Genomic DNA, 14,864 nt, shown 5'->3' with positions numbered 1-14,864 from the left:
CATGATTATTATCCATATTTTATTTAGCTTGGGAAGAAAAGGAATTTATAATCTGGTCAGTTTTGGTTTTCATTTCTTTGGTCTTCATCAATATCCATTTGCGGGTTCCTGAGTGTATGTTTTTTAGGATTATCTGGGAATACAGGGACACTGAAAATGATTGAACTCACATAAAAATAATGCAAAACACTTAGTTTTAGAGAATATTAAAGAAAAGCATTTGTCTCTTCATTTTCACATTTTACTGTTTTTAAAAAAACTACTATTTTTGAAGTAGAATCGTGCATGTAGACATCAAGCATAGACCCCTGCCCCACTTAGATATGCCCCTCCACACACACACACATTGTGGCATCATCAGATAAATTTTAACTTAAAAACTGATATCATTCTAAAAACAAGGAAATTAAAAAATACGAAGATCAGAATAAAGATAAGTAAGTCACTTATTAGGGGACTTCACGGAGCAGCCCCTGGTTTGGCTTCCTCCGCGCCCAGAAGCGGCTGAAGAAAAACTACAATTCCCAGCGTGCTTAGAACGCGCGTCGGCCTGGAAACGCGCGAAGTCCCGCCCCCTCACTCCGGCAACGGGAAGAGAAGTTCTGTGAAATGCTCTTCTCCTATTGGTGGGCTCTCGGAGAGGTCAATTGCAGAGTTCTCACCGCCTTCGCTCCATTGCAGCCCGCGGGTTCTCCGCCCGTTACCAAGATGGCGGCAGAGGCAGCCGGTGGCAAGTACCGAGGCACAGTCAGCAAAAGCAAAGACCCCTCGGGGCTGCTCATCTCTGTGATCAGGTGAGGGAGGCAGGAGGCAGGAGGCAGGGTCAGGGGACAGGGCAGCGGGCAGCGGCTCCACCTCCGCTTGGCAGGGAGAAGGGTGAGCCGGGTGCCGACCCTCCCCTGTCCTCCCCTCCTGGTCTCCTGCAAGCCCATCCCAGGGTCCCCACGGACCCCCCAGTGTCCGGGGGCTGGGCTGGAGGGAGGAGCCTCCCTCGGTGTTTTCTCTGGGGCCAGAGCTGCCCGTGGGATGCCCAGGCCCTGCCGGCAAGCTGTGGGGCGTGGTGGAGGGAGCCAGGTGAGCTCCGGGCGCCCGCCCCGCACCTGGATTGTGGGTTTCCCTCTGCCGCGCTCCCCGGAAGGGGCTCGGTTCCCGGGACTTGGGGTGTGAGGCCTGCCCCGCGCTGCAGATAATGTTGTCACACTCGGGGCACCCCAACCACCTGTGAACGGCCACAGCCTCCCTCTCGGGCGGGAGCCGGTAGTGAGCCCGTGCCAGGGCTGTGGGTCTGCAGGCACTCATCCGTTTTCGACTTTTATTCTGCCTCCTTTTCCGGTCTATTCCTTAAGAAGGAAAGAAAGAAATGAAACAAATTTCAAGTTACCCTCTGTACACATCCCCCCCCCCCCCCCCCCCAGTGGGAGTGGGAGTGGGAGTGGCAGGCCTTTTTTTTTTTTAAGTGAAATAAGTCGAGGATGGGGGAATCCTCTCAAGTACCATTAAGAATGAGGGAGTGACTGAAAACAACCAGAATAAAACGCAACACGTTTTTTACGTTGTTGGCATTTGAATTTCAACTCTGGTATTTTCCATGAAATAAAACGTGACTGTCCTCAACCCCCCCACCCCGCCATGGCAAACTTTTGGTTCAGTTCTTGGAGGGCTCTTGGACTGTCCTGATCTTTTTAAAACCCTGGCCCAGCAGTATCTGGTATTTAATAAGTTCTTGAATGAATGCACAGATCGAACTTTTAAAACAGCCTGCCTTTCCTGGACTTATAAAGACCCATCTCATGTGTGTTATTTAGGGACCTCTAGGTTAAGATTATGATATATGAAGCCATCATTACTAAATATTTTAAAGGATTAAGATGATAATTCTCTGTATGGAAATACTTAATATACTTGGCAGGCCAAGCAGAGGAAGTGCGGTTGTATTGTGGACACGTTTTCTTGCTGTGACAATACACAGGTAGAGCAGCTGTTCCACGGTATCAGAACATTTGTAGCTTCCCATCCGAATCCCCTTGGAAATATATAACACATGATTTATGTGGATTCTTTTTTGGACTAGTTCACTTTTTTCTGCCTTGCAGTCAGCATTCATTTAAGCAGTACATATTTCCTGTCTGTAGCATGGTGCCAGGCACTTATATGTACTTTGGAAATATTTATTGAATGAATGAGTGAATGCCTTGAATTTTGCAAAGACTAATTTGACATGATGTACACTATATTTGAGGGATAAAATATGTAAGTAACAACTATGACATGAGACTAGAAGAGACAGATGGGATGCAATGGGAATCCCCGGGAAGGAGTGATTATTTCCCAGTGAAAGTGGAGTGGGGAATTAGGGAAGTTAGCAGCTATATACAAATGTACCATCTCATTGGTGTACTTATGATTCTGTAGGTTTTACCCATTTCTTTTATGCTATATCAGTTTTTAAAAATGCAGTTAAATTTACCCTAATGTTCTATATTTGAAAAAAGCTTAAAAAACAAACTAAAGCTTTGTTATTGATACTGATTCAAAACATACATTGCTTTTTGGTTGCCTTTGTGTTTTCCAGGGGAAATTTCCCAATGCTGGGTGGTGTGGGGTGTGATTTTGTGGTTTATCCATCCATTTCTTATGTCCATACATATTACTTTCTCATGATCACCCTGATTTAGTCCCAGCGCATTTTTTTTTTTTATTCTGGCTTCTGTTCCTTTTTTTTTGTTTTCATTTTTCTTCCTTATTTTTGACCACCTCAGACCATTTGAACAACACTTTTTATTTTGTTCTATCTATTACCAGCATGATATAAATGGAGTGTCCACACCTAGCATTCTGGGTAAGGATACTGGTTCATGTTTACACGTGACCATTTTAAGACTGATGTTGTTGATGTCAGAATGTTGACGTTTATATATTCATGTTTACACGTGACCATTTTAAGACTGATGTTGTCAGAATGTTGACGTTTATATGTCAACATCTCTTTGAGACGCAGGGCAATTTTGACATTGTAGTGAGGGTGTTGCTAACTCTCTCCGCTCTTGTTTCCTTCCTGATATGCTTTTGAACATACCCAATGGTTTAACTTTCATAAACAGTGGCAGTGAATGAGAGGAGGATGGTGATATTACCTTGGTGTTCAGGCTGGGGAGAGTCAGGGGAGAGTACTTCAGGGAACAGAATAGGGAATGTAGTTGCTAAGAGAGTAAATATAAAAATTTCTCATCACAAGAAAACATAACTGTGAGGTGATAGATGTTAACTAAACATACTGTGGTAATCACTTTGCAACATACACATAAATCCCATTTATACCTTAAATGAATACATTGTTAAATGTCATTTTTATCTCAATAAAACTGGAGAAATTGTTCTGTCACTGTAGTTGCTGCTTTGTCTATCTGTTCAATTTGTATTTTCTGTGTTACCCTTCTTGCAACATTGTCTTCATGATTCCTCATTCCTGGTATAAAACTTTGGTTACCTCCTCTTACCCTTAACCTCTTTTCAAACTCTCAAAGACTGTAGCTTTCCTGGTTGCTTTGGCAACAAGCCTCAAAAAGAAAAAACAATTTTAGACTCATGTTAATAAAATTTGAACTACATCTAAAGGATACTTGGAACTAGATGTGCCAATTCTCTTTTATGTTTCCTTGGCCCTATCATTTTGTCACAGTAAATTACTTGTTCATGAAAGAGTCCTCTGTCCTCTGAAAAGTTTGCTTAGTTTAGCTTTATCTTTTTATATCACTGAGCAGTTGTTTTTCTTTTTTGAATAGTGAATGTTAAAAATTCTCCTTCAGTTCTCTTGTTCAGATATGTAAAAAAGGTCATTTCTAAACTACATTATGTATTGACAAGTTTTTATGTATTTTTAAAATGCTATTCCTATTTGTTAGAAGAGCATTTATTGTTATAATTGTCTTTTAACACTGGATAAAAAAAATGTACAGATGAATAAGGGGTTGACCTAAGGACAGAGTAGGTGTGGACATGCCTAATCCAAATCTCATCTAGGGCACCAGGGTTTCTAACCAGGGTACCAGGTAGTTAAAAAATGACTCTATTTTGCTAGTGTGGTAGTCCATCAAAGTAACTTAAAGATGAGGTATAGTGTAACTGGTATTAAAGTATCACATTTGGCAGATGGGTATTTTTAAAAGTACATTGAGACTCATAAATGAAATTCTGAACCATTTAAAAATATGTCAGGACAGTCAGGTCTTCCATAGGGTGTACTCTGGGCTTTGCAAAGAGGTCCGCAGGTGGTGAGGAGGGGCTTCGATGAGACCCAGGGCTGGGGATTGAGTCTGTCGGGCGTCTGCTCACTGCAGGTTTTGGTTTGAAGTCTGGCCCACTGGCCCCTTAAAATGGAACTAATTGGGTGGACAGAGTCCTGACTCCCTGCTGATGCACAATTTGTACAGTTTCATGCCCATGTCCGCACACAACATTTTCCTGCTGTACTATCAATCCTCTGCCCCCACCTGTCACCTTGTGTTTGGTGTGGAGTTGGAGCAGGAAGCCTTTCTAACCAGGAAATAAGCACCATGACATTTGGGAAATGCTCTTTTGTTTTTGTGAGTTCTTGTCAGATTTTTAATTGGGAAATGTGTCTACCTTTTACTGTTAGGTGATTTGCTTTCCAATTAAAGGTTGACTCTTCTTTTTATAAGTTGGTCTTTAATTGCCAATTTAATTGGGAAGACAAACTTGACTGTGACTTGAGGAGACCTTACCGAAACCTCGGAGTAGAGCTTTTGTAGGCAGATGTTACAGATGTCAAGGGGGTTACAGATGTCAAGGAGGTTTGAAGGAATTGAAGGCTCAGGTTTCCATCAGCTTTCAGGTCTTCACAGAAGATGGAATTTCAAAAACCGAGCAAATCCTTCATTGAGAACACCTGTTAAATTGCAGGGAGCGTATTTTGGTCAGCCCCATGTTTAATCCAGAGAACACTGTTGAGGGGTCCAGGCTTTGATGAGAGCATTGACCAAGCAGCTTTGAGGTCCACAACCCTGTTTGTGGTGGGAGAGGGGTGTAGACACTTCAAAGCAGAGTCCTGCACGTGGTGCTAGGTAGTCAGTGTCGTCTCCAGCACCACCTTCTCTCTTTATTTGAGCCCATTTCATAATGTTTTTTAGGGTTTCTGGCTCTCTTTGCACCCTCGGAGTCTTGTCACGAGTGACACACTTTGAAAATTACTACTAGAATACCTGAAGACTAAACACGTTCTCAACTTTCTGGGAGTCCCGGGACATCCAACAGCATATGTGGATGTAAGGGGGGAAAATTTTCCTTTTTTTTTTTTTTTTCTGGCTAAACATGCAGAATTAATATCATGGGAATCCACGTTGTAGTTTCTAACCTTTTTGTTGTTGTTATTTTAGAGAAAGAGGGAGGGGGCGGGAGAGAGAAACATTGATGTGAGAGAGAAAATTGAATGGTTGCCTTCCATACATGCCCCAGTGGGGACTGAACCTGAAACCTAGGTATGTGCCCTGACTGGGAATCGAACCCGACACTCCAACCAGCTGAACCACACCGGCCAGGGCATGTGTAATTTTTAACATTGGAATTTCTTGAAGGCTTTGAGGCATATGTTTTTAATGTTGGGTGATTGGTCAGGTTTTTTTTTTTTAAGCAATTACTTGTAGGTAGATGTGGGCACAGTCTTTGGTGGGAAGTGTGGTATAGTTAGTAGAAACTTACTGTATTATCCATGTAAAGTAACCCTGGACCAGTTACTTAAAACCACCAGTTTTAGTTTCTTTACTTGTAAAATGGGGTAATAATGATCTGCTATGGTTGTTGGGGAAATTAAGAGTGTGTGAAAGTGCCCAGCATAGTTTGGCATAGAGAAAGCATATTCATTTCCTCATTTTTAGGATCTGTAGCTTCTCTGGTTAGAAACTTTATTTTAATGTTTGCCAGCTAGCCACCGGGTTATGTTAATTTTCATCCAGACTATTCTTCCCAGGTTGGCTAGAATGTTTGATTCCAGTTATCAGAATGTTCTCTTTATTCCCAGGGAACTGTGTGTAGCTGAATTTAGATGGTTATTATTTGATAATATGAGAGTCAGCTAAATAGCTAGATTTAAATATATGTATGCTTATGTGTGTATGCAAAACAAAATGTAAACCTACATAAAATATAAAACATACTTATTAGATTATACACACAAAGATGTGTGTATAATCAGCAAGCAAATTGAAGGGCCAGTGATCTCTGCCTAGCTCATCTTTGCTGCCATTAAAACATTATACATATGAGCCGAAACCGGTTTGGCTCAGTGGAGCGTCGGCCTGCAGACTGAAAGGTCCCAGGTTCGATTCCGGTCAAGGGCATGTACCTTGGTTGCGGGCATATCCCTGGTAGGAGATGTGCAGGAGGCAGCTGATCGATGTTTCTAACTCTCTATCTCTCTCCCTTCCTCACTGTAAAAAATCAATAAAATAAAATTAAAAAAAAGAAATAATACTTATTATAAAAAAACATTATACATATGATTTCTAAAATTAAATGTGTAATTTTCTAAAATTAGTCATGTATTTAAAAATGCAAATATTTGAAGAGGAACAAAATAAAAAGAAGTGAAGACTTTTCTCCTTGTTCATTTCTTTCCTAAAACATAACCCTGTTAAGTGTCTTGTGGTTCTGTGAGGAAAATAGGGGACTATATTTAAGTATGTGTGAATGTATAATCTTAATGAAAAAATATATATTTAATGTATTAGTACAATATTGTTTATGAATTTATATATTCTTAAGGAATATTTATAAATATTATATATATTCTTTAAACAAGTGGGATCATGCTATGTATACTTTAAAACTTTGTTCATTTGTTTTACTTTATCTTTGAGATCTTTTCTAGCAGCACACACTGATTTCTGTCATTCTTTTCAGTAGCTATGTAGTATTCTGTCATATGTATACACCATAATCTATTTAATTGGGGCCACCTTTTACTTAGTTTTTAAACAAGCACTTTAGGTGTTTCTTTATTGTTTTTATCTTATGTTAAAACTATATTGCAGTGAGGGGGTATACCCAGGAATTTAAATTTATGGCAGTGGCAGTGGAATAGTTGCATTAGAGTATGTATATATGCCTTTTGTATTCTGACAGATAGAGCCAAAGTGTACTTTAAAAAGATGATAATTTACACTCCCATAAGTGGTATATTAGAGTACCTGTTTCCTCATGGTTTTGCCAGAAATGGAATTTTTATTAAAAACTTATTATTTATTATAGTTGACATACAATATTATATTAGGTCCAAGTGTACATGGTGATTTGACATTTATGTACCTTAGGATGTGCTCACCATGATGTCTAGTAACCAATCTATCATCATACATAGTTATTACAATATTATTGATTATATCTTCTATGCTCTACATTACATCCCTGTGACTAATTTATTTTATAACTAGAAGTTTGTGCCTCTCATTTCCCTTCACCCTTTCCACCCATCTATCCCCTTTCCAGCTACCATCGTTTGTTCTCTGTATCTGTGAGTCTATTTCTGCTTTTTTTGCTTGTTCGTTTACTTTGTCGTTTTTAGATTCCACCTATGGGTGAAATCATACAGTATTTGTCTTTCTCTGTCTGACTCATTGCACTTAGCATAATATCCTCTAGGTCCACCCATGTTGCAAATGGCAGGATCTCATTCCTTTTTAATGGCTGAGTCATATGCCATTATATATATCAGAAACTGGATATTTTTGATGATTGTCTTTACTAACTCTGCTGTATTAAAATATTACCAGGGGAGTGTTTCTTTCACTGTCATTTAGACACTGCTGTTGGATGTACCGGGAGGTGTTTTGCAAATATTTTTCCCCAGTCTGTGGCTTGTGTTCTCATTCTCTTCACAGTGTCTTTCCCAGAGTGGAAGTTTTTTATTTTAATGAAGCTCAGCTTATCAATTATTTCTTTCATTGATTGGTTCTTTGGTGTTGTATTAAAAGTCATTGCAATATCTAAGATCATCAAATTTTTTACTGTGTTACTTTCTAGGAGTTTTATATTTTGTGTTACATGTTTAGGTCTGTTATTTTGAGTTGATTTTTGTGAAGGGTGTAAGATCTGTGTGTACATTCATGGTTTTGCATGTGGGTGTCCGGTAGTTCTACCACCATTTGTTGAAAGATTATCTTTTCTCCATTGCTGAATATATGTTGGATCTTCAGCAATGATTCATGCTTTTTGTTCTCGTCCTTTGTACACTTGTCATTGCAACATTTCCCTTTATAAAAATTATATCTCACAAACATAAAAAATATATCATAAAAGAGTAACATTGTCCAACCTCATTTCCCAAAATACTTCCTCACTTTCTTTTTTTAAGGTTTTCACGTGGATGCTGTCCACATGCATACAAAGAATAATTGTTGTAATTATAATAAAGTTAACATTTTTTAGCATAACAAAATTTTTTTATGTTAATGTGTAGTCTTTGTAGTTATATACTTTTAAGTGGGAGAATTAAAAATATAGAAATTACAGAGAAGAAAATATAAATTACTCATATTCTCTTCATCTAGAATTAACTACTCTTAATAACTTTGCTTTCAATTTTTAGAAAATCACTATATTGTTATAAAAATAGTATGCACGCATTAAAGGAATTTAAACAATGGAAATGCAGAAAAATCTGAAGATAAAAAAAATTTCAAACTTTATCCTCCATAAGTTTCCTTCATTGAAATTAGATGAACCTAATTTCAGATATATTTCTCACACATGTGGGCTCTCTCTCTCTCTCTCTCTCTCTCACTAACTCTCTCTTTCTCTCTCTGTGTGTGTGTGTGTATGAAATGTCGGAGGGATTGATAGAAATAATTTTTAAAAAATAAATATGGGCCCTTGCCTGTATGCTAACTTACATGCTTACTTTGTCTCCCTTTTTCAGGTATATATATGTATAGTAAAATGTACACATATTAACTGTATGGCTTGATGAATTTTTACCTGTATAATCACATCAAAATAGAGAACACTTTCAGCATCCCTGTCAATTTTTTTAGTGTTTTGTGTGTGTGTGTGTGTGTACAGATATTCTCTTGTTCCAATACCATTCATTGAAAAGACTATCCTTTTTTTATTGAATATCTCTGCACCTTTGTAAAAAATCTGTTGGTTAATGTGGGTCTGTGTCTTGACTCTTAGTCTGTTCCATCCATCTTCTTATCTTGATGACAATACCAGTCTTGTTTACTGCTTTTATAAATTGTGAAGATGCATGGTGTAAGCTCTCCAACTGTATCCTACTTTATAAAAGTTGTTTTGGCTGTCCTAGGTCCTTTGTATTTCTGTATCAATTTTAGAACTAGGTACTCAATTTCTACAATAAAACCTGACGGGAAGCCAGACCGGTTTGGCTCAGTGGATAGAGCGTCGGCCTGCGGACTGGAAGGTCCCAGGTTCGATTCCGGTCAAGGGCATGTCCCTTGGTTGCGGGCACATCCCCAGTAGGAGGTGTGCAGGAGGCGGCTGGTCGATGTTTCTCTCTCATCGATGTTTCTAACTCTCTATCCCTCTCCCTTCCTCTCTGTAAAAAATCAATAAAATATATTTAAAAAAAAAACCTGATGGGATTTTGGTTGGGGTTGCATTGAATGTACAGGTTAACATGGGAGAATTGACATCTTAACTGTATTGAGTCTTCTGATCCATGAACAGGGTATATCCCTCCATTTAATTTTTCTTTAATTTCTCTCAGCAGTTTTAAAAAAATAGGTTTCAATGTATAAGTCTTACATTGTTTGTCAGATTTATTTCTATTGTTTTAAGCCACTGCAAGTTGTCCCACAGCTCACTGAATGCTGAGGTTCATTTTTTCCCCATTCTTTTTTTCTTGGCATTTTCTGCTGTATAGTTTGTATTGTTGTGTGTTCACGTTCACTAATCTTTTCTACAGTTCCTAATTTGTTAATTCCATGTAATGCAACTTTTTAATGGTTTGTTGTATTAATCTCTAGAAGTTTGATTTGTGTGTGTGTGTTTTAATATGTTTAATGTCTGCTTACATGTTTGCTCTTTCCTATAGTTTCTTGAACATATGGGATACAGGTATCATAAATGTTTTAATGTTCTCGTGTACTAATTTTATCATCTGTTTTATTTTGGGGTTAGTTTTAGTTGAATGATGTTCCCCACCTTCCTTCTACTTTTTGGATGGTAGATATTCTAAATTTTACCTTGGTAGGTACTGATATTGGATGTCTTTATTTTCCTATAAATATTCCTGAGGTTTTTTCTGGGATGTGGTTAAGTTACTTGGGAACAATGGGGTCTTTTCAGGTCTTGTTTTAAATTTCTCTAATTGGGAACAGAGCAACATTTAGGGCCAATTTTGTCTCACCAAGATGGCAAAATCCTTTGGAGTGTTCCTCCCAGTGCTCTGTGAATGATGAGAGTTCTCACTCTGGCTGGGCATGATTTCAGATAATTGTTCGCATTAATCCTCTCAGGTGGTTCTTTTCCTGGCCTTGAGTGGTTTCCTCTGGCGCTTGCGCTGATGATACCTCCCTGAAGAATGGAGAAAGACCCCCTATGCACCTCCCAGTGCTGCGGGGAGCTCTCTCCTCTCCACAGCTCTGCCCTGCAAGCTCTAACTGCCTTAATGTCCAAGTTTGAACCTGTTTTGTTTTTTGTAAGTCATTTCAGATAATTTGCATATGCTCAGAGAGGAAGAATAAGGTAATCAGATGTGTATATACAGTTTTGTCATGAAAATGAACTAGGTATCTTGACACTAGTTGGTCTTTCTGACTTTTCAGTAATTTGCGGTGTATTTAATTAAACAGCTAAATACCTTTGATTCATATAGTACTTTTTCAGGAACTTTTCCTTCAGAACTTTTACAAATGCTTTGGAATTCTTATATATCTGTTTATGTATTTCTTTATTTTTAACAATACAGTTCTTCTCTGTGTTGCTTATTTAGTGACTGTGATAGTATTGTTAATTGTGAGCCCGAGGTCTCACAGTTACGGAGCTGGTAAATGGGGTTTCTTTGGGTGCCATCATACTTGGTCTCTTTTGCTTGCATTCGGATGGTTGCAACCTGTGCTTGCATTTTCCAGTTTGCAGTGAGGAGCCTGCTCCCTGTGCGCTTCTCTGTTGCTTCCTTTCTCTGTACTTGCTTGCAAGCCATGAAATGAGTTATGATCTTGGTCGTTGTAGTATCAGTCCTTTATTTGTAGGGAATTTCACCTTGAAAAAACATGGCAACTCACCATTTAGCAGGAAGTTATAATGGAAAATTGTTGGGTACCATTTTACGTGGTAAGAAAATTTTAAGATCCTTAGGAGAACCTTTTCTTTAAAAATCTTAATAAAGCTGCTGCAGAAAATAAAGTGGTACATGATTCAAAAGGTGATTTTCTATTTAAAACTTGGTGCCTGTCATTGTGGTATGGGAGACATTATTTTTACTCAAAATATAACTTGAGAGCTTTTTAGAAATACAGGATTTCAATCACCACCTGACCCACTGAATCTGCCTTGATTTCCAGGTGATTCAAATACACTTTAAAAAACCAATTAGCATTTTACTCTTTAAAGAAAGCTGAGGTACTGGCATTGTAGCTTTGTTTCTTAAAAAAGATTATTTTAAAGCAATTCACACTGAAATACATACCAATAAAAATGATGTGCCTAGGATTTGCTTCAAAGTAATTGGGAAGAAGGTTGAGTCAGTGAAAGATGAAGCAAGATTGGAATGTGTTTAGTTATTGAAGCTGGGCTTTTTCGACAAGTGTCTTAATTTTTGTACGTGTTTGAAAATTTTGATAAAATTGTGTGTATGTGTGTTATATATGTTATGTGGCGGGGAGAGGGAAGAGAGTGGGGTTCTGTAGATTAATAAATTGCAGAAATGCTAAATAATGTATCTTCATGACCTGTCCCCCCAGCCCCTACTCTGACAACCTCCCTCCCAGAGGCACCTTGCACATTATTATATTCAAGTCTCCTGGATGTCTGTGGTTAACAACCCTTCAATTTGTGTAATCCAGAATTTCCAAACATGACCAAATTACACCTATTAATATCTTACAAAACATCATTTTGGAGGAACTCACCAGAAACTCCACATTAGGCAATAGCATACACCCTGAAAATGAACAAATGCTGTAACAAAAACATTTCACTGGAGGTGAAAAGTAAGATCACTGTGGACAAAACTTTTCGCAGGAGGTGGGGCTTAACATGCAAGAGGGAAAAGAGAGTCAGTAAGAGTAAGGGGTAGATGTTAACTTGACTTTGTCAACCCTGGACTCAGTTTTATGTGTTAGTGGGAGTGATTTTACTTAATTTTAGATAATGGCCTTCTCTGTTGGCTACAAGATTTATAGCTTTTGGTCCCCAGAAGTGTTTTGAATAACCGAGTTAATTGAAATATTGAAAAACTGCATGTGTTTGGTGTAGTAATTGGCCCTAAGTGCTGTCTGAAGCAAGACACCAGTGAGTTTTCAATTGACTTTAAAGCAGAAATTGCTTCCTGTCACTTGGTAGTAAATGAATCTTTGTACTGAATTAAGGGATGTTGTTTTTATGCCTCAGAAAACTTTTTCAGAGGGACTTGTTTGTCATCGTGAATTGCTATCAATTGGGATGGGATTATCTTGTATTTTTTGAGCTCTAATAAGGCAATTAGGAAACAAGCAATTGCAATGTATAATTGAATATAATAAAATCGATTAAAAAGTGTAATGTAGCCCTAACCGGTTTGGCTCAGTGGATAGGGTGTCTGCCTGCGGACTCAGGGTCCCAGGTTTGATTCCGGTCAAGGGCATGTACCTTGGTTGCAGGCACATCCCCAGTGGGGAGTGTGCAGGAGGCAGCTGATGGATGTTTCTCTCTCATCGATGTTTCTAACTCTCTATCCCTCTCCCTTTCTCTCTGCAAAAATCAATACAATAATTAAAAAATAAAATAAAAAGTGTAATGTAGCCCTGGCCGGTTTGGCTCAGTGGATAGAGTGTCAGTCTGTGGACTGAAGGGTCCCAGGTTTGATTCCGGTCAAGGGCACATGCCTGGGTTGCGGGCTCGATCCCTAGTGGGGGGTGTGCAGGAGGCAGCTGATCAATGATTCTATCTCATCATTGATGTTTCTATCTCTCCCTCTCTGAGATCAATGAAAATAATATTTAAAAAATAATAATTAAAAAAAATAAGTAGAACAACAAATTGGTATTTCTCGCTCTCAAACCAATAAATTAAAAAAAAAGTGTAATGTAGATTTGGTTATGCTTTGAGTGAAGCCATATCTAGTGTGATTTTATAGTGGTACACAGCTCAAACATTTCTTTAATGTGTGATTTTTTTACCGCTAACTTAGAATTATGAGGGTTTGTTATTTTTATAACAAACGGAAGCATTAATAGACTGCCTATCATACACAGAGTGCTTTGCTTAGTATAAAGTACAGTGGGGCCTTGACTTAGGAGTTTAATTCGACCGAGCTCGTTAAGGAGCTCGTTAACTCAAATTACTCTATCAACTCAATGCAAAAAATTGGCTGAGAGACAGCTGGTATCTCAAAAAACTCGTTAGTCAGGACACTTGTAAGTCAAGGCCCCACTGTATCTTTAAAGACCTCCTTCTCAGCTAGTTTGGTTAGTGTTTAGATTCATAGCAATCTCTTTTCCTCCTCTTCAGTTCCTGCTTTCACTCAACTCAGACTTGGCACTGCCTTCAGTTCCCTGCTGATAGGGTACGTATTTGTTGCTGTCAGGAATTTCTTAGGTTGGCTGTTTGGCACTTTAGAGGGAAAGAAAATCTGATGCTCACCCTTTGAGATAAGGGCTAAATAAACCTAATAGTGTAACCTAATACCTCCTGGTAAAAAGCAGTTTGGACAGAAAATAGGATAACATTTTGAAGAATCGTGTCAGCTCTAGACTCTTTTTTCTTGTGTTGGCATCAGTAGCAAAAAGAAATATTATGCTCCAGAAAGATCAATGAGCTAATTGGTCAGTAAAAATCAATAGTTAATTTTTGTCCTACCTGGAGTGAAGTTCCAGAACTAGTTAACTTTTGAATATTTGTTGAGAGTTTTAAAATTCTTAGTTTTTACTTTTATGATAATGTTAGAATATTTTGGAAATAAAGATGACTCCTTGTTTATTACTATTTCCGTTATGCAATTAAAAAGTAGTTAGAATGGTCGTAATGTGAGAGGAGGTAGCACTGATTGAGGGGCTCGGTGTTTGATGAGGGAGAAGTGCGAGGGCTCAGTGGCATCCACTTTGTTGCTGGGAGGCCCATTTTCGTACTTTCCAGAATGGGATGGATCACTGAGGAAATTGGATTCTTGTGGTTGATTGTGCTCAACTTCCTGATAAGTGATTTTGGGATATGTGGAGCCTTACTTGGTTTTTCTGAGTTGCTTGAAGGGATTTTCATTGTTTTGTTACTCTTTATTATTCCTGGAGGAGAGGTCACTGGATGCCAACGAGGAATGCCCTTAGTAGACAGTTTAGCCTATTCACTGTTTTCAGAAAGCATGACTTAATGCTAGTTATTCTGCAGGTGTCTCCAAAATTCAGGTGTATTATATTAAAAAAAATATATATATATATACTAGAGGCCCCGTGCACAAAAATTTGTGCACTCGGGGGGCGGGGGGAGGGGGGGCCCCCAGCCCGGCCTGTGCCCTCTCGCAGTCTGGGACCCCTCGGGGGATAACGACCTGCTGGCTTAGGCCTGCTCCTGGGTGGCAGAGGGCAGGCCCAATCCCTAAGTGCAGCCCCTGGTCAGGCTCAGAGCAGGGCCGATTGGGGAGTTGGGGCGCCGCCCCGTCATGCACAGAGCAGGGCGGATCGGGAGGTTGCGATGCC

General features: G+C 39.0%; 1 protein-coding gene across 1 annotated transcript in view; it reads left to right on the top strand.

Moving 5' to 3' along the window:
* The first annotated feature begins 454 nt into the window (after positions 1 to 454).
* Positions 455 to 14,864, top strand: part of LOC102239813 (exocyst complex component 4) — a 55,536-nt gene continuing 41,126 nt past the window's right edge. The window contains exon 1 of the mRNA XM_005885983.2: positions 455 to 794. Coding sequence (XP_005886045.2) covers positions 610 to 794 — 185 coding nt within the window. The 5' untranslated portion in view covers positions 455 to 609. The remainder of the gene's footprint in view (positions 795 to 14,864) is intronic.

This window comes from Myotis brandtii, unplaced genomic scaffold, assembly GCF_000412655.1.
Source record: "Myotis brandtii unplaced genomic scaffold, ASM41265v1 scaffold948, whole genome shotgun sequence".
NCBI classification, from domain to species: domain Eukaryota; kingdom Metazoa; phylum Chordata; class Mammalia; order Chiroptera; family Vespertilionidae; genus Myotis; species Myotis brandtii.
The sequence above is the reverse complement of the archived record's forward strand: the minus strand, read 5'-3'. Positions and strand labels throughout refer to the sequence as shown.